General features: G+C 46.4%; 1 protein-coding gene across 1 annotated transcript in view; it reads right to left on the reverse strand.

Annotated features, from left to right (window-relative positions):
• Positions 1-857: 857 nt before the first annotated feature.
• The window catches only part of LOC115916973 (phosphoribosylformylglycinamidine synthase-like), a gene marked incomplete at its 3' end in the record, with an annotated part of 47,132 nt that continues 20,391 nt past the window's right edge, over positions 858-27,598 (reverse strand). Inside the window, 11 exon segments of the mRNA XM_030970710.1 lie at positions 858-1,022; positions 5,009-5,089; positions 5,170-5,225; positions 5,403-5,487; positions 10,872-10,986; positions 13,792-13,883; positions 15,312-15,522; positions 16,146-16,237; positions 19,772-19,796; positions 19,798-19,864; positions 26,178-26,340. Coding sequence (XP_030826570.1) covers positions 858-1,022; positions 5,009-5,089; positions 5,170-5,225; positions 5,403-5,487; positions 10,872-10,986; positions 13,792-13,883; positions 15,312-15,522; positions 16,146-16,237; positions 19,772-19,796; positions 19,798-19,864; positions 26,178-26,340 — 1,152 coding nt within the window.

Below are 27,598 nucleotides of genomic sequence, written 5' to 3' on the forward strand. Positions count from 1 at the left end.
TATAACCAGTAACTCCCAGTATAACCAGGTTTACCTTCCCATGCGACCACCCACACTCCCAGCCTTGTCCCTCCATGCCCCCAGTATAGGACCAGTATAACCAGTATAACCAGTATAACCAGTATCCCCAGTATAACCAGTGCCCTCCCAGTATCCCCAGTATAACCAGTACTCCCAGTATAACCAGTTACCTTCCCCGTGTGCCACCCACACCCCCAGCCGCGCCCCCTCCATGCCCCAGTATAACCAGTATAACCAGTATCCCCAGTATAACCAGTATCCCCAGTATAACCAGTACTCCCAGTATAACCAGTTACCCTCTCCATGCGCCACCCACACACCCCCAGCCGCGCCCCCTCCATGCCCCAGTATAACCAGTATAACCAGTATAACCAGTTACCTTCCCCATGCGCCACCCAACACCCCAGCAGGCCCCCTCCATGCCCCAGTATAACCAGTATAACCAGTATAACCAGTTTTACCTTCCCCGTCGCTCACCCACACCCCAGCAGCCCCCTCCATGCCAGCATATAACCAGTACTCCCAGGTATAACCAGTATAACCAGTATCCCCAGTACTCCCAGTACTCCCAGTATAACCAGTTACCTACCCGTCAGCCACCCACACCCCCAGCCGCGCCCCCTCCATGCCCCAGTATAACCAGTATAACCAGTATAACCAGTATAACCAGTATAACCAGTAAAACCAGTATAACCAGTATAACCAGTATAACCAGTATCCCCAGTATAACCAGTTACCCTCTCCGTGCGCCACCCACACCCCCAGCCGCGCCCCCTCCATGCCCCAGTATAACCAGTATAACCAGTATAACCAGTATAACCAGTATAACCAGTTACCCTCTCCGTGTGCCACCCACACCCCCAGCCGCGCCCCCTCCATGCCGCGCAGCATCAGCGCCGGGCCCGGCTCCACGCGCACGGTGACGAAGCGCGACTCGAAGCGGCCGGACGCGTTCCGCTCCAGGGCCACCGCGGGGACAGGGCCACCACCGGGGCTGTCACCTGTGACGGGACATGGCACCAGAGTGTCACCAAAGTGCCACCAGGGCGGTGGCATTGAGGGGACATTGAGGGGACACCTTGGGGACAGTCCGAGGACAGGAACCCCAAAGGGAAACCCCAAAGGGACAAAGTTGGGGACACCTTGGGGACATCCAGGGCCACCGCGGGGACAGGGCCACCGGGGCTGTCACCTGTGACGGGACATGGCACCAAAGTGTCACCAGGGGTTGGGGACACCTTGGGGACAGCCCTGGGACAGAAACCCCAAAGGGAAACCCCAAAGGGACAAAGTTGGGGACACGTCTGGGGACACCTTGGGGACATCCAGGGCCACCGCGGGGACAGGGCCACCGGGGCTGTCACCTGTGACGGGACATGGCACCAAAGTGTCACCAGGGGGTCACCAGGGCTTGGGGACACCTTGGGGACAGCCCTGGGACACCGCGGGGACAGGGCCCGGGGAGGTGTCACCTGTGATGGGAAATGTCACCAAAGTGCCACCAGGGCGGTGGCATTGAGGGGACATTGAGGGGACACCTTGGGGACAGTCCCGGGACAGCAACCCCAAAGGGAAACCCCAAAGGGACAAAGTTGGGGACACCTTGGGGACATCCAGGGCCATGGTGGGGACAGGGCCACCGGGGCTGTCACCTGTGACGGGACATGGCACCAAAGTGTCACAGGGGTTGGGGACACCTTGGGACAGCCCTGGGACAGGAACCCCAAAGGAAACCCCAAAGGGACAAAGTTGGGGACACCTTGGGGACACCTTGGGGACACTTCTGAGGGGACACAGCCACGCCCACCAGGACCTTGGGGCTGTCACCTGTCACGGCAATGTCACCAGAGTGTCACCAAGGGGGTGGACACAGTCAGGGGACACCTTGGGGACAGGAACCCCAAAGGGACAGAGTTGGGGACACTGCTGGGGACACCTTGGGGACATCCAGGGCCACTGCGGGGACAGGGACACTGGGGCTGTCACCTGTGACGGGAAATGTCACCAAAGTGTCACCAGGGGGTCACCAGGGCGGTGGCATTGAGGGGACATTGAGGGGACACCTTGGGGACAGTCCCAGGACAGGAACCCCAAAGGGAAACCCCAAAGGGACAAAGTTGGGGACACCTTGGGGACATCCAGGGCCACCGCGGGGACAGGGCCACCACCGGGGCTGTCACCTGTCATGGGAAATGTCACCAAAGGGTCACCAGGGGGTCACCAGGGGGTGGGGACACCGCGGGGACAGCCCAGGGCCACCGCGGGGACAGGGCCACCGGGGCTGTCACCTGTGACGGGACATGGCACCAAAGTGTCACCAGGGGGTCACCAGGGCTTGGGGACACCTTGGGGACAGCCCTGGGACACCGCGGGGACAGGGCCCGGGGAGGTGTCACCTGTGATGGGAAATGTCACCAAAGTGCCACCAGGGCGGTGGCATTGAGGGGACATTGAGGGGACACCTTGGGGACAGTCCCGGGACAGCAACCCCAAAGGGAAACCCCAAAGGCACAAAGTTGGGGACACCTTGGGGACATCCAGGGCCATGGTGGGGACAGGGCCACCGGGGCTGTCACCTGTGACGGGACATGGCACCAAAGTGTCACCAGGGGTTGGGGACACCTTGGGGACAGCCCTGGGACAGGAACCCCAAAGGGAAACCCCAAAGGGACAAAGTTGGGGACACCTTGGGGACACCTTGGGGACACTTCTGAGGACACGGCCACCGCCACCAGGACCGCGGGGCTGTCACCTGTCACGGGAATGTCACCAGAGTGTCACCAAGGGGGTGGACACAGTCAGGGGACACCTTGGGGACAGGAACCCCAAAGGGACAGAGTTGGGGACACTGCTGGGGACACCTTGGGGACATCCAGGGCCACTGCGGGGACAGGGACACTGGGGCTGTCACCTGTGACGGGAAATGTCACCAAAGTGTCACCAGGGGGTCACCAGGGCGGTGGCATTGAGGGGACATTGAGGGGACACCTTGGGGACAGTCCCGGGACAGAAACCCCAAAGGGAAACCCCAAAGGGACAAAGTTGGGGACACCTTGGGGACATCCAGGGCCATGGTGGGGACAGGGCCACCGGGGCTGTCACCTGTGATGGGAAATGTCACCAAAGTGTCACCAGGGCGGTGGCATTGAGGGGACATTGAGGGGACACCTTGGGGACAGCCCTGGGACACCACGGGCACAGGGCCCAGGGAGGTGTCACCTGTGACGGGAAATGTCACCAAAGGGTCACCAGGGGGTCACCAGGGCTTGGGGACACCCTGGGGACATCCAGGGCCACCGCGGGGACAGGGCCACCACTGGGGCTGTCACCTGTGACGGGACATGGCACCGAGGGTCACCAAAGTGTCACCAGGGCGGTGGCATTGAGGGGACATTGAGGGGACAACTTGGGGACAGGAACCCCAAAGGGACAAAGTTGGGGACACCTTGGGGACACCTTGGGGACACTTTTGGGGACACCACCACCCCCACTTGGACCTTGGGGCTGTCACCTGTCACGGCAATGTCACCAGAGTGTCACCAAGGGGGTGGACACAGTCAGGGGACACCTTGGGGACAGGAACCCCAAAGGGACAGAGTTGGGGACACTGCTGGGGACACCTTGGGGACATCCAGGGCCATGGTGGGGACAGGGCCACCGGGGAGGTGTCACCTGTGACGGGACATGGCACCGAGGGTCACCAAAGTGCCACCAGGGCTTGGGGACATCGAGGGGACAGCCCGGGGACAGGAACCCCAAGGGGACAAAGTTGGGGACATGTTTGGGGACAATTTTGGGGACACCATCACCTCCACCAGGACCACGGGGCTGTCACCTGTCACGGGAATGTCACCAGAGTGTCACCAAGGGGTCACCAGGGGTTGGGGGACATCACAGGGACAGCGAGGGGACACAGATGACACAGGTGACATTGAGGGGACATTGGGGCGACACACACAGGTGACACAGGTGACATTGAGGGGACATTGGGGCGACACACACAGGTGACACAGGTGACATTTAGGTGACATTGAGGGGACATTGAGGGGACATTGGGGTGACATTGAGGGGACATTGGGGTGACACAGGTAACACCAGTGACATTGAGGTGACCCCTGTGACACAGGTGACATTGAGGTGACACAGGTGACACAGGTGACACAGGTGACATTGGGGTGACACAGGTGACATTGGGGTGACACAGGTGACACACAGGTGACATTGGGGTGACATTGGGGTGACATTGAGGTGACACAGGTGGCACAGGTGACACCATCAGATGGAGATGCTCTCAGTGACACAGGTGACACAGGTGACATTGGTGTGACACAGGTGACACACAAAGGTGACAGGTGACCCACAGGTGACACACAGGTGACACAGGTGACATTGGGGCGACACACAAAGGTGACAGGTGACCCACAGGTGACACACAGGTGACACAGGTGACATTGAGGTGACACAGGTGACCCACAGGTGTCACTCACCTGTCCCCACCCATCCGAGCAGCGCCATCAGCTGGCAGCCGTTGCACACGCCCAGGCTGAAGGTGTCACACAGGTGACATTGGGGTGACACAGGTGACACAGGTGACATTGAGGTGACACAGGTGACACACAAAGGTGACAGGTGACACAGGTGACATTGAGGTGACACAGGTGACACACAAAGGTGACAGGTGACACAGGTGACACAGGTGACATTGGGGTGACACAGGTGACACAGGTGACACACAGGTGACACACAGGTGACACACAGGTGACACACAGGTGACATTGAGGTGACACAGGTGACACACAGGTGACACAGGTGACATTGGGGTGACACAGGTGACACAGGTGACACACAGGTGACATCGGGGTGACACAGGTGACATTGAGGTGACCCAGGTGACACAGGTGACATTGGGGTGACACAGGTGACACACAAAGGTGACAGGTGACCCAGGTGACCCAGGTGACCCAGGTGACCCACAGGTGTCACTCACCTGTCCCCACCCATCCGAGCAGCGCCATCAGCTGGCAGCCGTTGCACACGCCCAGGCTGAAGGAGTCCCCATGGGCCGGGTGTGACACAGGTGACACAGGTGACATTGGGGTGACACAGGTGACACAGGTGACATTAGGGTGACCCACAGGTGTCACTCACCTGTCCCCACCCATCCGAGCAGCGCCATCAGCTGGCAGCCGTTGCACACGCCCAGGCTGAAGGTGTCACACAGGTGACACAGGTGACACAGGTGACATTGGGGTGACACACAGGTGACACAGGTGACACAGGTGACATTGAGGTGACACAGGTGACATTGGGGTGACCCACAGGTGTCACTCACCTGTCCCCACCCATCCCAGCATGGCCATCAGCTGGCAGCCGTTGCACACGCCCAGGCTGAAGGAGTCCGCCGCGTGCGGAAGCGCTCGAGCTCCGAGCGAACTCGGCCGTTGAAGAGGACGGAGGCGGCCCAGCCTTGGGGCGAGAAACGGGGAAATCCCCCAAGGTTGGGGCGTTTGTTAGGATGGGATTGTTTTTGAATTTTTTGGGGGTTTTAAAAATATTTTTTGCGGAATTTTGGAGATTTTTAATGGATTTTTTGGGGAATTTTTAAGGATTTTTTGGGGATTTTTTCTGATTTCAAACAAAAATTTGGGGATTTTTTTGGAGATTTTTAATGGAATTGTGGGGATTTTTTGGGGGTTTTTGGTGGAATTTTTTAGGACTTTTTTAAAATTTTTTGGGATTTTAAAAACATTTTTTGGGTGATTTTTTTTGAGATTTTTATTGGAACTTTTTGGGATTTTTTGGGATTTTATTTTTTGATTTTTTGGGGTTTTAACAACATTTTTTGGGGATTTTTTGGAGATTTTTAATGGATTTTTTGGGGAATTTTGGGGTTTTTTGGTGAAATTTTTTAGGATTTTTAAAAAATTTTTTTGGATTTTAAAAACATTTTTTGGGGATTTTTTTGGAGATTTTTAATGGATTTTTTGGGGTTTTTTGTGGATTTTTGGGGATTTTATTTTTTGATTTTTTGGGATTTTAAAAACATTTTTTGGGGATTTCTTTTCAAGATTTTTTTGGAGATTTTTGGGGATTTTGGGGGGTTTTTGGTGGAATTTTTTAGGATTTACTTTTTAATTTTTTTGGATTTTAAAAACATTTTTTGGGGATTTTTTGGAGATTTTTAATTGAACTTTTTGGGATTTTTGGGGGTGTTTTTGGGATTTTTTGTGGAATTTTTAAGATTTTTTAAAATTTTTTTTGATTTTAAAAAACATTTTTGGGGATTTTTTGAGATTTTTAATTGAACTTTTTGGGATTTTTTGGGGTTTCTTTTGTGGATTTTTTGGGACTTTATTTTTTGATTTTTTGGGATTTTAAAAACATTTTTTGGGGATTTGTTTTCGAGATTTTTAATGGAATTTTGGGGATTTTTGGGGGATTTTTGGTGGAATTTTTTAGGACTTTTTTAAAATTTTTTGGGATTTTAAAAACATTTTTGGGGGATTTCTTTTCGAGATTTTTAATGGAATTTTGGGGATTTTTGGGGTTTTTTGGTGGAATTTTTTAGGATTTTTTAAAAATTTTTTTTGGATTTTAAAAACATTTTTTTGGGATTTTTTGGAGATTTTTAATTGAACTTTTTGGGATTTTTTGGGGTTTTTTTTGTGGATTTTTTGGGATTTTATTTTTTGATTTTTTTGGGATTTTAAAAACATTTTTTGGGGATGTCTTTTTGAGATTTTTAATGGAATTTTGGGGATTTTTGGGGGGTTTTTGGTGGAATTTTTTAGGACTTTTTTACAATTTTTTGGGATTTTAAAAACATTTTTTGGGGGATTTTTTTTGAGATTTTTATTGGAACTTTCTGGGATTTTTTGGGATTTTATTTTTTGATTTTTTGGGATTTTAAAAACATTTTTTGGGGGTTTGTTTTCGAGATTTTTAATGGAATTTTGGGGATTTGGGGGGTTTTTGGTGGAATTTTTTAGGATTTACTTTTTAATTTTTGGGGATTTTAAAAACATTTTTTGGGGATTTTTTGGAGATTTTTAATTGAACTTTTTGGGATTTTTTGGGGTGTTTTTTGGGGTTTTTTTGTGGAATTTTTTAAGACTTTTTTAAAATTTTTTGGGATTTTAAAAACATTTTTTGGGGATTTTTTTGAGATTTTTAATTGAACTTTTTGGGATTTTTTGGGGTTTCTTTTGTGGATTTTTTGGGACTTTATTTTTTGATTTTTTGGGATTTTTAAAACATTTTTGGGGATTTGTTTTCGAGATTTTTAATGGAATTTTGGGGATTTTTGGGGGATTTTTGGTGGAATTTTTTAGGACTTTTTTAAAATTTTTTGGGATTTTAAAAACATTTTTGGGGGATTTCTTTTCGAGATTTTTAATAGAATTTTGGGGATTTTTTGGGTTTGCTTTATGGGGTTTTTTGGTGGAATTTTTTAGGATTTTTTAAAAATTTTTTTTGGATTTTAAAAACATTTTTTTGGGATTTTTTGGAGATTTTTAATTGAACTTTTTGGGATTTTTTGGGGTTTTTTTTGTGGATTTTTTGGGATTTTATTTTTTGATTTTTTTGGGATTTTAAAAACATTTTTTGGGGATGTCTTTTTGAGATTTTTAATGGAATTTTTCGGATTTTTGGGGGGTTTTGGTGGAATTTTTTAGGACTTTTTTAAAATTTTTTGGGATTTTAAAAACATTTTTTGGGGGATTTTTTTTGAGATTTTTATTGGAACTTTCTGGGATTTTTTGGGATTTTATTTTTTGATTTTTTGGGAATTTAACAACATTTTTGGGGGATTTTTTGGAGATTTTTAATGGAATTTTGGGGATTTTTGGGGTTTTTTTGTGGAATTTTTTAGGATTTTTTTAAAATTTTTTTGGATTTTAAAAACATTTTTTGGGGATTTTTTTGGAGATTTTTAATGGATTTTTTGGGGTTTTTTGTGGATTTTTTGGGATTTTATTTTTTGATTTTTTGGGATTTTAAAAACATTTTTTGGGGGTTTGTTTTCGAGATTTTTAATGGAATTTTGGGGATTTTGGGGGGTTTTTGGTGGAATTTTTTAGGATTTACTTTTTAATTTTTGGGGATTTTAAAAACATTTTTTGGGGATTTTTTTGAGATTTTTAATTGAACTTTCTGGGATTTTTTGGGGTGTCTTTTGTGGATTTTTTGGGATTTTATTTTTTGATTTTTTGGGATTTTAAAAACATTTTTTGGGGATGTCTTTTTGAGATTTTTAATGGAATTTTTCGGATTTTTGGGGGATTTTTGGTGGAATTTTTTAGGACTTTTTTAAAATGTTTTGGGATTTTAAAAACATTTTTTGGGGGATTTTTTTTGAGATTTTTATTGGAACTTTCTGGGATTTTTTGGGATTTTATTTTTTGATTTTTTGGGATTTTAAAAACATTTTTGGGGGATTTTTTTGGCGATTTTTTATGGATTTTTTGGGGATTTTTGGGGTTTTTTGTGGATTTTTTGGGATTTTATTTTTTGATTTTTTGGGATTTTAAAAACATTTTTTGGGGATTTGTTTTCGAGATTTTTAATGGAATTGTGGGGATTTTTGGGGGATTTTTGGTGGAATTTTTTAGGACTTTTTTAAAATGTTTTGGGATTTTAAAAACATTTTTTGGGGGATATTTTTTGAGATTTTTATTGGAACTTTTTGGGATTTTTTGGGATTTTATTTTTTGATTTTTTGGGATTTTAAAAACATTTTTGGGGGATTTTTTGGAGATTTTTAATGGATTTTTTGGGGATTTTTGGGGTTTTTTGGTGGAATTTTTTAGGATTTTTTAAAAATATTTTTTGGATTTTAAAAACATTTTTTGGGGATTTTTTTGGAGATTTTTAACGGATTTTTTGGGGTTTTTTGTGGATTTTTTGGGGATTTTATTTTTTGATTTTTTGGGATTTTAAGAACATTTTTGGGGATTTTTTGGAGATTTTTAATGGAACTTTTTGGGATTTTTTGGGGTGTTTTTTGGGGTTTTTTTGTGGAATTTTTTAAGATTTTTTTAAAATTTTTTTTGATTTTAAAAACATTTTTTGGGGATTTTTTGGAGATTTTTAATTGAACTTTTTGGCATTTTTTGGGGTTTCTTTTGTGGATTTTTTGGGACTTTATTTTTTGATTTTTTGGGATTTTAAAAACATTTTTTGGGGATTTGTTTTCGAGATTTTTATTGGAACTTTTTGGGATTTTGGGGGGATTTTTGGTGGAATTTTTTAGGACTTTTTTAAAATTTTTTGGGATTTTAAAAACATTTTTTGGGGATTTCTTTCCGAGATTTTTAATGGAATTTTGGGGATTTTTGAGAGGTTTTTAGTGGAATTTGTTTGGATTTTATTTTTTAATTTTTTTGGGATTTTAGAAACATTTTTGGGGATTTTTTTGGAGAATTTTAATGGAATTTTTGGGATTTTTTGGGGGTTTTTTGTGTAATTTTTTAGGATTTTTTTAAAATTTTCTTGGATTTTAAAAACATTTTTTGGAGATTTTTTTGAGATTTTTATTGGAACTTTTTGGGATTTTTTGGGGTGTCTTTTGTGGATTTTTTGGGATTTTATTTTTTGATTTTTTGGGATTTTAAAAACATTTTTTGGGGATTTTTTGGAGATTTTTAATTGAACTTTTTGGGATTTTTTGGGGTTTCTTTTGTGGATTTTTTGGGATTTTATTTTTTGATTTTTTGGCATTTTAAAAATTTTTTTGGGGGGGATTTTTTGGGGTTTTTTTGTGGAATTTCTTAGGATTTATTTTTTAAATTTTTGGGATTTTAAAAACATTTTTTTGGGATTTCTTTTTGAGATTTTTAATGGAGATTTTTAATGGAACTTTTTAGGATTTTTTGGGGTTTTTTTGTGGAATTTTTTTAGGATTTATTTTTTCAATTTTTGGGGGATTTTTTCAGATTAAAAAAAACCTTTGGGGGATTTTTTTTGAGATTTTTAATGGAATTTTTGGGATTTTTTGGGGGGTGTTTTTTGGGTTTTTTTGTGGAATTTTTTAGGATTTATTTTTTCATTTTTTGGGATGTTAAAAATATTTTTTGGGGATTTTTTTTGAGATTTTTAATGGAATTTTTGGGATTTTTTGGGGGGTGTTTTTTGGGGTTTTTTTGTGGAATTTTTTAGGATTTTTTGGGGATTTTTTCAGATTTAAAACAAAAATTTGGGGATTTTTTTGGAGACTCAATGGAACTTCTGGGGATTTTTGGGGTTTTTTTGTGGAATTTTTTTAGTATTTACTTTTTCATTTTTTGGGATTTTAAAAACACTTTTTTGGGGGATTTTTTTTGGAGATTTTTATTGGAATTTTTGGGATTTTTTGGGGTGTTTTTTGGGGTATTTTTGTGGAATTTTTTTAGGATTTATTTTTTGATTTTTGGGGATTTTAAAAACATGTTTGGAAGATTTTTTTGAGATTCTTAATGGAACTTTTTGGGATTTTTTTGGGGCTGTTTTTTGGGAATTGTTGTGGAATTTTTTAGGATTTTTTGGGGATTTTTTTCAGATTTAAAACAAAAATTTGGGGATTTTTTTGGAGACTCTTAATGCAACTTTTTGGGACTTTTTGGGATTTTTTTGTGGAATTTTTTAGGATTTTTTTTTAATTTCGGGGATTTAAAAAAAAAATTGGGGGGGGATTTTTTTGAGATTCTTAATGGAACTTTTTGGGATTTTTTGAGGTGTTTTTTGCGTTTTTTTGTGGAATTTTTTGGGGGATTTTTTCGGATTTAAAAACAAACGTTTGGGGGAATTTTTTGGAGATTTTTATTGGAATTTTTGGGATTTTTTGGGGCGTTTTTTGGGGGTTCCAGACTCACCTTTGGCCGAGCCCAGCACGTCGGCGTAGCTGAAGCCCCCCACGAAAACGAGACCCCGGAACCCGTCCAGGGAGGCCGAGCCCGAGCAAAGGTCCTGGGTGGTCACGTCCCAAACCTGGGAACCCCAAAAACCCCAAAATTCAACCCAAAACCGACCCCAAAAAAAACCCCAAAAATCAACACAAAACCGACCCCAAAAAACCCCGGTCAGACCCCAAAAAATAAACCCAAAAAATACCCCAAAAATCAACCCAAAACCACCCCAAAAATAAACCCAAAAAAAACCCCAAAAATCAACCCAAAACCACTCCAAAAATAAACCCAAAAATCAACCCAAAACCGACCCCAAAAAAAACCCCAAAAATCAACACAAAACCGACCCCAAAATACCCCGGTCAGACCCCAAAAATAAACCCAAACAATACCCCAAAAATCAACCCAAAACCATCCCAAAAATAAACCCAAAAATCAACCCAAAACCACCCCAAAAAAAACCCCAAAAATCAACCCAAAACCAACCCAAAAAATACCCCAAAAATCAACCCAAAACCGACCCCAAAATACCCCGGTCAGACCCCAAAAATAAACCCAAAAAATACCCCCAAAATCAACCCAAAACCACCCCAAAAATAAACCCAAAAAAAACCCCCAAAATCAACACAAAACCGACCCCAAAATACCCCGGTCAGACCCCAAAAATAAACCCAAAAAATACCCCAAAATCAACCCAAAACCACCCCAAAAATAAACCCAAAAAAAACCCAAAAATCAACCCAAAACCACCCCAAAAATAAACCCAAAAATCAACCCAAAACCAACCCAAAAAAAAACCCAAAAATCAACCCAAAACCAACCCCAAAAAAAACCCAAAAAATCAACACAAAACCACCCCAAAAATAAACCCAAAAATCAACACAAAACCGACCCCAAAATACCCCGGTCAGACCCCAAAAATAAACCCAAACAATACCCCAAAAATCAACCCAAAACCATCCCAAAAATAAACCCAAAAAAACCCCCAAAAATCAACCCAAAACCACTCCAAAAAATAAACCCAAAAATCAACCCAAAACCAACCCCAAAAAAAACCCCAAAAATCAACACAAAACCGACCCCAAAATACCCCGGTCAGACCCCAAAAATAAACCCCAAAATACCCCAAAAATCAACCCAAAACCACCCCAAAAATAAACCCAAAAATCAACACAAAACCACCCCAAAAAAAACCCCAAAAATCAACCCAAAACCAACCCAAAAAAATACCCCAAAAATCAACCCAAAACCGACCCCAAAATACCCCGGTCAGACCCCAAAAATAAACCCAAAAAATACCCCCAAAATCAAGCCAAAACCACCCCAAAAATCAACCCAAAACTGACCCCCAAAAAAACCCCAAAAATCAACCCAAAACCGACCCCACAAAAAACCCCGAAAATCAACACAAAACCGACCCCAAAATACCCCGGTCAGACCCCAAAAATAAACCCAAAAAATACCCCCAAAATCAACCCAAAACCACTCCAAAAATAAACCCAAAAAAAACCCCAAAAATCAACCCAAAACCACTCCAAAAATAAACCCAAAAATCAACCCAAAACCGACCCCAAAAATAAACCCAAAAATCAACACAAAACCGACCCCAAAATACTCCGGTCAGACCCCAAAAATAAACCCAAAAATACCCCAAAAATCAACCCAAAACCACCCCAAAAAATAAACCCAAAAATCAACACAAAACCACCCCAAAAAAACCCCAAAAATCAACCCAAAACCAACCCAAAAAATACCCCAAAAATCAACCCAAAACCGACCCCAAAATACCCCGGTCAGACCCCAAAAATAAACCCAAAAAATACCCCCAAAATCAACCCAAAACCACTCCAAAAATAAACCCAAAAAAAACCCCAAAAATCAACCCAAAACCACTCCAAAAATAAACCCAAAAATCAACCCAAAACCACCCCAAAATTTTGGGTGTTTTTAGGGTGTTTTGGGGTGGTTTGGGGTGGTTTTGGGGTGTTTTGGGTGTTTTTAGGGTGTTTTTTGGGTGGTTTTGGGGTGTTTTGGGGTGGTTTGGGGTGTTTTGGGTGTTTTTAGGGTGTTTTTGGGTGGTTTTGGGTGTTTTTAGGATGTTTTCGGGTTGGTTTGGGGTGTTTTGGGGTGGTTTGGGTGTTTTTAGGGTGTTTTTGGGTGGTTTTGGGTGTTTTTAGGGTGTTTTCGGGTTGGTTTGGGGTGGTTTGGGGTGGTTTGGGTGGTTTTAGGGTGTTTTTGGGTGGTTTGGGGTGTTTTCGGTGTTTTTAGGGTGTTTTTGGGGTGGTTTTGAGTGTTTTAGGGTGTTTTTGGGGTGGTTTGGGTGTTTTTAGGGTGTTTTTGGGGTGTTTTTGGGTGTTTTTAGGATGTTTTCGGGTTGGTTTTGGGTGTTTTGGGGTGGTTTGGGTGTTTTTGGGGTGTTTTTGGGTGGTTTGGGGTGTTTTCGGTGTTTTTAGGGTGTTTTTGGGGTGGTTTTGAGTGTTTTAGGGTGTTTTGGGGTGGTTTTGGGTGTTTTTAGGGTGTTTTTGGGTGGTTTTGGGTGTTTTTAGGGTGTTTTGGGGTGGTTTAGGGTGTTTTGGGGTGGTTTGGGGTGTTTTGGGGTGGTTTTGGGTGTTTTGGGGTGGTTTGGGTGTTTTTAGGGTGGTTTTGGGTGTTTTTGGGTGTTTTGGGTGTTATGGGTGTTTTGGGGTGCTATGGGTGTTTTGGGGTGTTTTGGGTGTTTTTAGGGTGTTTTTTGGGTGGTTTTGGGTGTTTTGGGGTGGTTTTGGGTGTTTTCGGTGGTTTTAGGGTGTTTTTGGGGTGGTTTTGGGTGGTTTTAGGGTGTTTTTGGGGTGGTTTTGGGTGTTTTTAGGGTGTTTTTGGGGTGATTTTGGGAGGTTTTGGGTCTCACCTGGAAGCCGGCCATGGCGAAGGCCGCGGCCATCTCGCGGTCACCGTTGCTGCCCTCCTCCCTCAGCACGGCCACGCGCGGCCCCGGCAGCTCTGGGGGACCCCAAAAATCGGCACCGGCACCCCCAAAAACCCCAGAAACAGCCCCAAATCCCACAGACCACAAATAACCCCAAAAACCCCAAAATCCCATAAAATCCCATAAAAATCTCATAATAATCCCATAAAAATCCCACAAAAATCCCACAAAAATCCCACAAAAATCCCACAAAAATTCCATAAAAATCCCATAAAAATCTGACAAAAATCCTGCAAAAATCCCACAAAAATCCCATAAAAACCCCATAAAAACCTCACAGATCCTTCAGGCAGCTCTGAGGGACCCCAAAAATTGGCACCGGCACCCCCAAAAACACCAGAAACAGCCCCAAATCCCACAGACCCCAAATAACCCCAAAAAACCCCAAAATCCCATAAAATCCCATTAAAAATCCCACAAAAATCCCATTAAAATCACACAAAAATCCCATAAAAATCCCATAAAAATCTCACAAAAATCCCATAAAAACCCCAGAAACAGCCCCAAATCCCACGGACCCCAAATAACCCCAAAAAACCCCAAAATCCCATAAAATCCCATTAAAAATCCCACAAAAATCCCATTAAAATCACACAAAAATCCCATAAAAATCCCATAAAAATCTCACAAAAATCCCATAAAAACCCCAGAAACAGCCCCAAATCCCACGGACCCCAAATAACCCCAAAAAACCCCAAAATCCCATAAAATCCCATAAAAATCCCATAAAAATCCCATTAAAATCACACAAAAATCCCATAAAAATCCCATAAAAATCCCATAAAAATCCGACAAAAATCCCATTAAAATCTGACCAAAATCCCATTAAAATCTGACAAAAATCCCCCAAAAATCCCCCAAAAATCCCATAAAAACCCCACAGACCCTTCAGGCAGATCTGGGGGACCCCAAAAATCGGCACCGGCACCCCCAAAAAACCCCAAATGTCAAATCCCCCAATGTCCCCAATGTCCCCCAATCCCCCCAATGTCCCCAATGTCCCCAATGTCCCCAACGCCCCCAATGTCCCCAATGTCCCCCAATGTCCCCAATGTCCCCAATGTCCCCCAATGTCCCCAATGTCCCCAATCCCCCCAATGTCCCCAATGTCCCCAATCCCCCCCAATGTCCCCCAGTGTCCCCAGTCCCCCCAGTGCCCCCAATGTCCCCAATGTCCCCCAATGTCCCCAATGTCCCCAATCCCCCCAATGTCCCCAATGTCCCCAATGTCCCCAATCCCCCAATGTCCCCAGTGTCCCCAGTCCCCCAGTGCCCCAATATCCCCAATGTCCCCAATGTCCCCCAATGTCCCCAATCCCCCAATGTCCCCCCAGTGTCCCCAGTCCCCCAATGTCCCTAATGTCCCCAATCCCCCCAATCCCCCCAATGTCCCCCAATCCCCCCAATGTCCCCAATCCCCCCAATGTCCCCAGTGTCCCCACCCATGCTCCGCGCCACCGGTGCCACGTAGTCGGGGTCGAAGGTGACGCTGAAGTCGGGTCCCCAGCGCGTGCCCAGGTCCTGCTGCTCCTGCTCCACGCAGGCCGGCGTGGCCTGCAGCCGCTCCAGCTGGAAACTCGTCTGCTCCCAGATGTCCCTGATGTCCCCAAGGGGCTCGGACAGCACCTCCTGGTCACCCACGGTCACCGTCACCTGCGGGGACATCGGGGACGTTGGGAAAAATTGGGACATCGGGGACATGGAGAACATCGAGGGACGTTGGGGACATTGAGGACCTGAGGAACACTGGGGACATTGGGGACATCGGGGACATCGCGGACATGGAGAACATTGAGGGACATTGGGGACATTGGGGACATTGAGGACCTGAGGAACATTGGGGACATTGGGGACATTGGGGACATGGAGAACATTGAGGAACGTTGGGGACATTGAGGACATTGAGGGACATTGAGGGACATTGAGGACCTGAGGAACATTGGGGACATTGGGGACAATGGGGACATTGAGGACCTGAGGAACACTGGGGACGTTGAGGACATCTGGGACATTGGGGACATTGGGGACATTGAGGGACAATGGGGACATCGGGGACATGGAGAACATTGAGGGACATTGGGGACATTGGGGACCTGAGGGACATTGGGGACATTGGGGACATTGGGGACAATGGGGACATTGAGGACCTGAGGAACACTGGGGACGTTGAGGACATCTGGGACATTGGGGACATGGAGAGACACTGAGGACATCGGGGACGTGGAGAACATCGAGGGACGTTGGGGACATTGGGGACATTGAGGGACATTGAGGACCTGAGGAACATTGGGGATGTTGAGGACATTGGGGACATTGGGGACATTGAGAAAAATTGGGACATTGAGGACGTGGAGAACATCGAGGGACACTGGGGACATTGAGGGACATTGAGGACATTGAGGGACATTGGGGACGTGGAGAACATTGAGGGACGTTGGGGACATTGAGGACCTGAGGAACATTGGGGACATTGGGGACATTGGGGACATTGGGGACCTGAGGAACATTGGGGACAGTGGGGACATTGAGGGACATTGGGGACATTGGGGACATTGGGGACATGAAGGACACTGGGGACATTGGGGACATTGGGGTCACAGGGCCATTGGGGACACAGGGACATGGGGACAAGGGGACATGGGGACACAAGGATGAGGGGACAACAAGGACAACGAGGGACAACGGGGACAGCAACGCCACAAAGCCACCACTGCCCACCCCAGGGGACAGAGCCACCTCCTGTCCCCTGTCCCAAACCCCCCGATGTCCCCAAACCCCCCGATGTCCCCAAACCCCCCGATGTCCCTAAACCCCCTGACGTCTCCAAACCCCCAAATGTCCCCCAATGTCCCTGCTGTCCTCTAATGTCCCCAATGTCCCCAATCCCGCCAATGTCCCCAATGTCCCCATTGCCCTCAATGTCCCCAGTGTCCCCAATGTCCCCGGTGTCCCCAATGTCCCTGATGTCCCCAATGTCCCCAATGTCCCTGATGTCCCTGACGTCCCCAATGTCCTCCATGTCCTCCCAATGTCCCCAATGTCCCCAATGTCCTTGATGTCCCCAATGTCTTCGAATACCCCAATGTCCCCCAATGTCCTTAAACGCAATGTTCCCTGATGTCTCAATGTCACCAATCCTCCCCAAATGTCCCAAATCTCCCCTTGTCCCCAATGTCTTAATGTCCCCAGTGTCCCCACTCCTCAATCCCCAATTCCATCCCCCAACCCCAATGTCCCCAATATCTACCCCTAATCTCCCAATCCCCCCCAATTCCCCAATCCCCCAATCCCCCCAATGTCCCCACGCCTGTCCCTCACCATGGCGCTGGGGTCCATAGGGGGCCGCTGTGGCCGATGGGGACGCAGGTGACACCCGGCGTCCTGGTAGCGGCGGCACACGGGACAGCGCCGAGCCGGGACCTCGAGCAGCACCGGCCCTCGGCAAAGAGCGCCAGCGCTGGGGACACATTGGGGACAGTGAGGGGACACTGGGGACACTGGGGACATTGGGGACATTGGGGACAATGTGAGGATCCAGGGCATTGGGGACATTGGGGGATTGGGGACATTGACACTGGGGACATTGGGGACATAACGGGATTGGGGACATTGGGGACATTGGGGACATTGGGGACATTGGGGACACTGAGGGGATTTAGGGCATTGGGGACATTGGGGAGGGATTGGGGACATTGGGGACATTGAGGGGATTGGGGACATTTGGGACATTGGGGACATTGGGGACATTGGGGGGATTGGGGACATTGGGGACATTGGGGACATTAAGGGGATTGGGGACATTGGGGACATTGGGGACATTGGGGGGATCGGGGACATTGGGGACATTGGGGACATTGGGGGGACTGGGGACATTGGGGGGACTGGGGACAGTGGGGACATGGGGACATTGGGGACATTGGGGACATTGGGGGGGGATTGGGGACATTGGGGACATTGGGGACATTAAGGGGATTGGGGACATTGGGGACATTGGGGACATTAAGGGGATTGGGGACATTTGGGACATTGGGGACATTGGGGACATTGGGGGGACTGGGGACCTTGGGGGGACTGGGGACAGTGGGGACATTGGGGGGATTGGGGACATTGGGGACACACTGAGGGGACACACTGGGGACACATTGGGGACATTGGGAACACATTGGGGACATTGGGGACATTGGGGACATTGGGGACATTGGGGACACATTGAGGGGATTGGGGACATTGGGGACACATTGAGGACACCGGGGACATTGGGGACACATTGGGGACAGTGGGAACACACTGAGGGGACACTGGGGACACAGAGGGGACACGCAAAGGGGACACACTGGGGACACAGACAGAGGGGACACAGAGGGGACATTGAGGACACACAGAGGGGACACACATGGGGGACATTGTAGAGCACAGAGGGGACACACTGGGGACACAGGGGACACAGAGGGGACACACTGAGGGGACACACTGGGGACACATTGGGGACACATTGGGGACACAGACAGAGGGGACACAGAGGGGACACACACTGAGGTGACACTGGGGACACAGAGGGGACACACACAGAGGGGACACACTGGGGACACTGGGGACACAGAGGGGACACTGGGGACACAGAGGGGACACATTGGGGACACAGAGGGGACACGCACAGAGGGGACACACACACAGGGGGACACAGAGGGGACACATTGGGGACACTGAGGGGACACTGAGGGGACACAGAGGGGACACACTGGGGACACAGAGGAGACACGCAGAGGGGACACAGAGGGGACATTGGGGACACAGAGGGGACACACATTGAGGACACAGAGGGGACACTGGGGACACAGAGGGGACACTGGGGACACGCACAGAGGGGACACAGAGGGGACACACAGAGGGGACACAGAGGGGACACACGTAGAGGGGAGACTGGGGAGACATTGGGGACATTGGGGACACATTGAGGGGATTGGGGACATTGGGGACACTTTGAGGACATTGAGGGGACACTGGGGGACATTGGGGACACATTGAGGACATTGGGAACACATTGAGGGGATTGGGGACATTGGGGGGATTGGGGACACATTGGGGACAGAGGGGACACACACAGAGGGGACACATTGGGGACACAGAGGGGACAGACACAGAGGGGACATTGGGGACATTGACGGGACACACTGGGGACACAGAGGGGACACGCAGAGGGGACACAGAGGGGACATTGGGGACACACTGGGGACACTGGGGACACAGAGGGGACACACTGGGGACACACTGGGGACACTGGGGACACACTGGAGACACTGGGGACACAGAGGGGACACACTGAGGGGACACACTGGGGACACAGAGGGGACACTGGGGACACTGAGGGGACATTGGGGACATTGTGAGCACACACTGGGGACACACCGGGGACACTGGGGACACAGAGGGGACACACTGAGGGGACATTGGGGACACAGAGGGGACACACACAGAGGGGACACACACAGAGGGGACACACTGGGGACACAGAGGGGACATTGGGGACACAGAGGGGACATTGGGGGACACACCGGGGACACAGAGGGGACACGCAGAGGGGACACACACAGAGGGGACATTGGGGACACAGAGGGGACATTGGGGACACACTGGGGACACATTGGGGACACAGACAGAGGGGACACAGAGGGGACACACACTGAGGTGACACTGGGGACACAGAGGGGACACACACAGAGGGAACACACTGGGGACACTGGGGACACACTGGGGACACATTGGGGACACATTGGGGACACAGAGGGGACACACACAGAGGTGACACTGGGGACACTGGGGACACACTGGGGACACACTGGGGACGTAGAGGGGACACCGGGCACACTGACGGGTGACGCCCGGCGGCGTTGGCACCGCGCACCGCTGGCGCCGCAGTTGCCGGCGTAAGGCCATCTCCAGCACGCAGCCCAGCAGGCCCCCCGTCGCTGACGCCGGGGTCGCCGCCGCCAGCACGCTCTGGGGACAGGGTGTCACACGGGGTCACCGCAGGGTCACCGCGGGGTCACCCGGGGTCAGCAAATGTCACCCAGGGTCACCATGGGGTCATTGAGGGTCACCCAAAGTCATGCAATATATCACATCGGGGTCACCAAATGTCACCCAGGGGCTCCAAATGTCACCCAGGGTCACCAAATGTCACCCAGGGTCATCAGATGTCACCTCAGGGTCACCAAATGTCACCCAAGGTCATGCAATGTCACACTGGGGTCACCAAATGTCACCCAGGGTCAGGAAATGTCACCCAGGGTCAGGAAATGTCACTCAGGGTCATCAAATGTCACCCAGGGTCACCAAGTGTCACCCAAAGTCATGAAATGTCACCTCGGGGTCACCAAATGTCACCTTGGGATCATCAAATGTCACCTCAAGGTCACCAAATGTCACCAAGGGTCAGGAAATGTCACTCAGGGTCACCAAATGTCACCTCAGGGTCACCAAATGTCACCCAGGGGCACCCAAGTGTCACCCAAAGTCATGCAATGTTACCTCGGGGTCACCAAATGTCACCTTGGGGTCACCAAGTGTCACCCAGGTGCTCCAAGGTCACTTCGGGGTCACCAAATGTCACCCAGGGTCAGGAAATGTCATGTCAGGGTCACCAAATGTCACCCAGGGGTTCCAAATGTCACCGAGGGGCACCAAGTGTCACCCAGGGTCACCCATCGTCAGCAAATGTCACCCAGGGGCCACCAAATGTCACCTCAGGGTCAGGAAATGTCACCCAAGGTCGGGCAATGTCATGTTGGGGTCACCAAGTGTCACCCAAAGTCATGCAATGTCACCTCAGGGCCACCAAATGTGACCCAGGCACTCCAAGTGTCACGTTGGGGTCATCAAGTGTCACCCAGCCATGAAATGTCACCCAGGGTCATCAGATGTCACCTCAGGGTCATCAAATGTCACCTCGGGGTCACCAAGTGTCACCCAGGGGCTCCAAATGTCACCCGGGGGTTCCAAAGTCACTTCGGGGTCACCACAGGGTCACCGAGGAGCACCCAAGGTCACCAAATGTCACCTCAGGGTCACCAAATGTCACCCAGGGGCACCTCGGAGTCACCAAGGGGTCACCCAAAGTCATGCAATGTCACGTCGGGGTCACCAAATGTCACCCAGGGTCACCCAGGGTCACCAAGCGTCACCCAGGGGCTCCAAATGTCACCTCAGGGTCATCAAATGTCACATCGGGGTCACCAAGTGTCACCCAGTCATGAAATGTCACGTTGGGGTCACCGAATGTCACCCAAGGTCGGGCACTGTCACATCGGGGTCACCAAATGTCACCCAGGGGTCACCAAGTGTCACCCAGGCCCACCTCGGGGTCATCTTGAGGTTTTTCACCCAAACTTTTCACCCCAAAAATCCCCATTTTTTCACCCCCAAAATCCCCATTTCTTCCCCAAAAATCCCCATTTCTTCCCCAAAAATCCCCAATTTTTCACCCCAAAATCCCCATTTTTTCACCCCCCAAAAATCCCCATTTTTTCTTCCTAAAATCCCCGTTTTTTCACCCCCAAAATCCCCATTTCTTCCCCAAAAATCCCCATTTTGTCTTCCTAAAATCCCTATTTTTCACCCCAAAATCCCCATTTTTTCACCCCAAAATCCCCATTTTTTCACCCCAAAATCCCCATTTTTTCACCCCGAAATCTCCATTTTTTCTTCCTAAAATCTCCATTTTTTCTTCCTAAAATCCCCATTTCTTCCCCAAAAATCCCCATTTTTTCTCCCTAAAATCCCCAATTTTTTCACCCCTAAAATCCCCATTTTTTCACCCCCAAAAATCTCCATTTTTCACCCCAAAATCCCCAATTTTTCCCCCAAAAATCCCCAGTTTTTCACCCCAAAATCCCCATTTCTTCACCCCAAAAATCCCCATTTTCCACCCCAAAATTGCCATTTTTTTCCCAAAAAGCCCCAAAATCCCCATTTTTCACCCCAAAACCCCCATTTTCCATCTTCAATGTACAAATTTCCCCCCTAAAATCTCCATTTCTTCCCGCCCAAAAATCTCCATTTATTGCCCTAAAATCCCCATTTTTTCTTCCTAAAATCCCCATTTTTCACCCCAAAAAAATCTCCATTTTTCACCCCAAAATCCCCATTTCTTCCCCAAAAATCCCCATTTTTTTCCCCCAAAAATCCCCAATTTTTCACCCCAAAATCCCCATTTTTCCCCCAAAAAATCCCCAATTTTTCACCCCAAAATCCCCAGTTTTTCACCCCAAAAATCCCCATTTTCCACCCAAAATTGCCATTTTTTTCCCAAAAAGCCCCAAAATCCCCATTTTTCCCCCCAAAATCCCCATTTTCCATCTTCAATGTACCAACATTTCCCCCTAAAATCCCCATTTTTTCCCCAAAAATCTCCATTTTTTTGCCCTAAAATCTCCATTTTTCCCCTAAAATCGCCATTTTTGTCCAAAAATCGCCATTTTTCCCAAAAATCCCCATTTTCACCCCAAAATTCCCATTTTCCATCTTCAATGTGTGATTTTCCCCCTAAAAATCTCCATTTCTTCCCCCCAAAAACCTCAATTTTTTCCCCTAAAATCTCCATTTTTTGCCCCAAAATCTCCATTTTTTCACCAAAAGTCGCCATTTTTTTGCCCAAAATCCGCTTTTTCACCCCAAACCTTTGAGCAGCTCTGGTGTGACCGTAAAGGCCCTCCAGGCTCTGGGGCGCCCATGTTCCCCAAACAGCCCCAGACAGCCCCAAAATCCCCATTTTTCACCCCAAAATTCGCATTTTTCTTCCTTAAATCCCCATTTTTTCTTCCTAAAATCCCCATTTTTTCTTCCGAAAATCCCCAATTTTTCACCCCAAAATCCCCATTTTTTTCTTCCTAAAATCCCCATTTTTTTTCATCCCAAAATTCGCATTTTTCACCCCAAAAAATCTCCACTTTTGCCCTAAAATCGCATTTTTTCCCCCAAAATCACCATTTTTCACCCCAAAAATCCCCATTTTCCACCCCAAAATTCCCGTTTTTCCCAAAAGCCCCAAAATCCCCATTTTTCACCCCAAAATCTCCATTTTCCATCTAAAATGTACTATTTTCCCCTAAAATCGCCATTTCTTCCCGCCCAAAAATCTCCATTTATTGCCCTAAAATCCCCATTTTTCTTCCTAAAATCCCCATTTCTTCCCCAAAAATCCCCATTTTTTCTTCCTAAAATCCCCATTTTTCACCCCAAAAATCCCCATTTTTTCACCCCCAAAAATCTCCATTTTTCACCCCAAAATCCCCAATTTTTCACCCCAAAATCCCCATTTTTTCACCCCCAAAAATCCCCATTTTTTCTTCCTAAAAATCCCCATTTTTTCACCCCCAAAATCCCCATTTTTTCACCCCCAAAATCCCCATTTCTTCCCCAAAAATCCCCATTTTTGTCTCCCTAAAATCCCTATTTTTCACCCCAAAATCCCCATTTTTTCACCCCAAAATCCCCATTTTTTCACCCCAAAATCCCCATTTTTTCACCCCGAAATCTCCATTTTTTCTTCCTAAAATCTCCATTTTTTCTTCCTAAAATCCCCATTTCTTCCCCAAAAATCCCCATTTTTTCTTCCTAAAATCCCCAATTTTTCACCCCCAAAATCCCCATTTTTTCACCCCCCAAAAATCTCCATTTTTCACCCCAAAATCCCCAATTTTTCCCCAAAAATCCCCATTTTTCCCCCTAAAATCCCCATTTCTTCACCCCAAAAATCCCCATTTTCCACCCCAAAATTGCCATTTTTTTCCCAAAAAGCCCCAAAATCCCCATTTTTCACCCCAAAACCCCCATTTTCCATCTTCAATGTACAAATTTCCCCCCTAAAATCTCCATTTCTTCCCCCCCCAAAAATCTCCATTTATTGCCCTAAAATCCCCATTTTTTTTCCTAAAATCCCCATTTTTTCACCCCAAAAAATCTCCATTTTTCACCCCAAAATCCCCATTTCTTCCCCAAAAATCCCCATTTTTTCCCCAAAAATCCCCAATTTTTCACCCCAAAATCCCCATTTTTTCCCCCAAAAATCCCCAATTTTTCACCCCAAAAATCCCCAGTTTTCACCCCAAAAATCCCCATTTTTCCACCCAAAATTGCCATTTTTTTCCCAAAAAGCCCCAAAATCCCCATTTTTCACCCCAAAATCCCCATTTTCCATCTTCAATGTACGAATTTCCCCCCTAAAATCCCCATTTTTCCCCCCAAAAATCTCAATTTTTTTTGCCCTAAAATCTCCATTTTTTCCCCTAAAATCGCCATTTTTTGTCCAAAAATCGCCATTTTTCCCAAAATCCCCATTTTCACCCCAAAATCCCCATTTTCCATCTTCAATCCGTAAATTTCCCCCTAAAAATCTCCATTTCTTCCCCCAAAAACCATATTTTTTTCCCCTAAAATCTCCATTTTTCCCCCTAAAATCTCCATTTTTTCACCAAAAGTCGCCATTTTTTTTGCCCAAAATCGCCGTTTTTCACCCCAAACCTTTGAGCAGCTCCTGGGTGACGTTGAAGGCGCTCTCCAGGCTCTGGGGCCGCTCCAGGTCGGGGCAAACAGCCCCAGACAGCCCCAAAATCCCCATTTTTTCACCCCAAAATTCGCATTTTTTCTTCCTTAAATCCCCATTTTTTCTTCCTAAAATCCCCATTTTTTCTTCCGAAAATCCCCAATTTTTCACCCCAAAATCCCCATTTTTTCTTCCTAAAATCCCCATTTTTTTCATCCCAAAATTCGCATTTTTTCACCCCAAAAAAATCTCCACTTTTGCCCTAAAATCGCAGTTTTTTCACCCCAAAATCACCATTTTTTCACCCCAAAAATCCCCATTTTCCACCCAAAATTGCCGTTTTTTTCCCAAAAAGCCCCAAAATCCCCATTTTTCACCCCAAAATCTCCATTTTCCATCTTCAAAATCCCATTTTCCCCCTAAAATCGCCATTTCTTCCCGCCCAAAAATCTCCATTTATTGCCCTAAAATCCCCATTTTTTCTTCCTAAAATCCCCATTTCTTCCCCAAAAATCCCCATTTTTTCTTCCTAAAATCCCCATTTTTTCACCCCAAAAATCCCCATTTTTTCACCCCCCAAAAATCTCCATTTTTCACCCCAAAATCCCCAATTTTTCACCCCAAAATCCCCATTTTTTCACCTCCCAAAAATCCCCATTTTTTCTTCCTAAAATCCCCATTTTTTCACCCCAAAATCCCCATTTTTTCACCCCCAAAATCCCCATTTCTTCCCCCAAAAATCCCCATTTTGTCTTCCTAAAATCCCTATTTTTCACCCCAAAATCCCCATTTTTTCACCCCAAAATCCCCATTTTTTTCACCCCAAAATCCCCATTTTTCACCCCGAAATCTCCATTTTTTCTTCCTAAAATCTCCATTTTTTCTTCCTAAAATCCCCATTTTTTTCCCCAAAAATCCCCATTTTTTCTTCCTAAAATCCCCAATTTTTCACCCCAAAATCCCCATTTTTTCACCCCCCAAAAATCTCCATTTTTCACCCCAAAATCCCCAATTTTTCCCCAAAAAAATCCCCAGTTTTTCACCCCAAAATCCCCATTTCTTCACCCCAAAAATCCCCATTTTCCACCCCAAAATTGCCATTTTTTCCCAAAAAGCCCCAAAATCCCCATTTTTCCCCCCAAAAATCTCAATTTATTGCCCTAAAATCGCCATTTTTTCTTCCTAAAATCCCCATTTTTCACCCCAAAAAAATCTCCATTTTTCACCCCAAAATCCCCATTTCTTCCCCCAAAATCCCCATTTTTTCCCCCAAAAATCCCCAATTTTTCACCCCAAAATCCCCCATTTTTCCCCCAAAAATCCCCAGTTTTTCACCCCAAAATCCCCAGTTTTTCACCCCAAAAATCCCCATTTTCCACCCAAAATTGCCATTTTTTTCCCAAAAAGCCCCAAAATCCCCATTTTTCACCCCAAAATCCCCATTTTCCATCTTCAATGTACGAATTTCCCCCCTAAAATCCCCATTTTTCCCCCCAAAAATCTCAATTTTTTTGCCCTAAAATCTCCATTTTTTCCCCTAAAATCGCCATTTTTTGTCCAAAAATCGCCATTTTTCCCAAAATCCCCATTTTTCACCCCAAAATTCCCATTTTCCATCTTCAATGTACGAATTTCCCCCCTAAAATCTCCATTTCTTCCCCCCAAAAACCTCAATTTTTTTCCCCTAAAATCTCCATTTTTTGCCCTAAAATCTCCATTTTTTCACCAAAAATCGCCATTTTTTTTGCCCAAAATCGCCGTTTTTCACCCCAAACCTTTGAGCAGCTCCTGGGTGACGTTGAAGGCGCTCTCCAGGCTCTGGGGCCGGTCCAGGTCGGGGCACTCGTCGCCCACCTGGGCGAACACCTGGGCCAGGGCGGAGCCGCCCAGGCGGTGCCGCCCGGGGTTCAGCTGCACCCACAGCAGGGTCCCTGAAACGGCCCAAAATCACCCAAAAATGAGCCCAAAATGAGCCCAAAATGAGCCCAAAATGAGCCAAAAATCAGCCCAAAATGACCCGAAAATAACTCAAAAAATGAGCCAAAAATGAGCCGAAAATGACCCGAGAATGAGCCAAAAATGAGCCAAAAATGAGCCAAAAATCAGCCCAAAATGAGCCAAAAATGAGCCAAAAATAACTCAAAAAATGAGACGAAAATGAGTCAAAAATGGCCCAGAAATGACCCAAAAATGAGCCAAAAATCACCCAAAAATCACCCAAAAATAACTCAAAAATGAGACGAAAATGAGTCGAAAATGAGTTAAAAATCAGCCCAAAATGAGCCGAAAATGACCTGAAAATGAGCCCAAAATGACCCGAGAATGAGCCCAAAATGACCCAAAATGAGCCCAAAATGAGCCAAAAATTAGCCAAAAATGAGCCAAAATCAGCCCAAAATGACCGAAAATAACTCAAAAATGAGACGAAAATGAGTCAAAATGAGCCAAGAATGAGCAAAAATGACCCAAAATGACCGGAAAGGAGCCCAAAATGAGCCGAAAAAGAGCCAAAAATCAGCCCAAAATGAGCCCAAAATGAGCTGAAAATGACCCAAAATGACCCAAAAATGACCCAAAAAATGAGCAAAATGAGCCGAAAATGAGCCCAAAAGAGCCAAAAATAACTCAAAAATGAGACGAAAATGAGTCAAAAAATGAGCCGAAAATGAGCCGAAATGAGCCAAAAATCAGCCCAAAATGAGCCGAAAATGAGCTGAAAATGAGCCCAAATGACCCAAAAGTGACCCAAAAATGAGCTGAAAATGAGCCAAAGATGATCCGAAAATGAGCTGAAAATGACCCAAAAATGAGCTGAAAATGAGCTGAAAATGAGCCCAAAATGAGCCCAAAATGAGCCCAAAATAACTCAAAAATGAGCCAAAAAGGAGCCGAAAATGAGCCAAAATGAGCGAAAATGAGCCAAAATGAGCCAAAATGAGCCCAAAATGACCCAAAAATAACTCAAAAATGAGCCGAAAATGAGTGAAAAATGACCCAAAAATGAGCTGAAAATGAGCCCAAATGACCCGAAAATGAGCCCAAAATGAGCCAAAATCAGCCCAAAATGACCCGAAAATAACTCAAAAAATGAGCCAAAAATGAGCCGAAAATGACCCGAGAATGAGCCAAAAATGAGCCAAAAATGAGCCAAAAATCAGCCCAAAATGAGCCAAAAATGAGCCAAAAATA

Source organism: Camarhynchus parvulus, unplaced genomic scaffold (assembly GCF_901933205.1).
Source record: "Camarhynchus parvulus unplaced genomic scaffold, STF_HiC, whole genome shotgun sequence".
NCBI classification, from domain to species: Eukaryota; Metazoa; Chordata; class Aves; order Passeriformes; family Thraupidae; genus Camarhynchus; species Camarhynchus parvulus.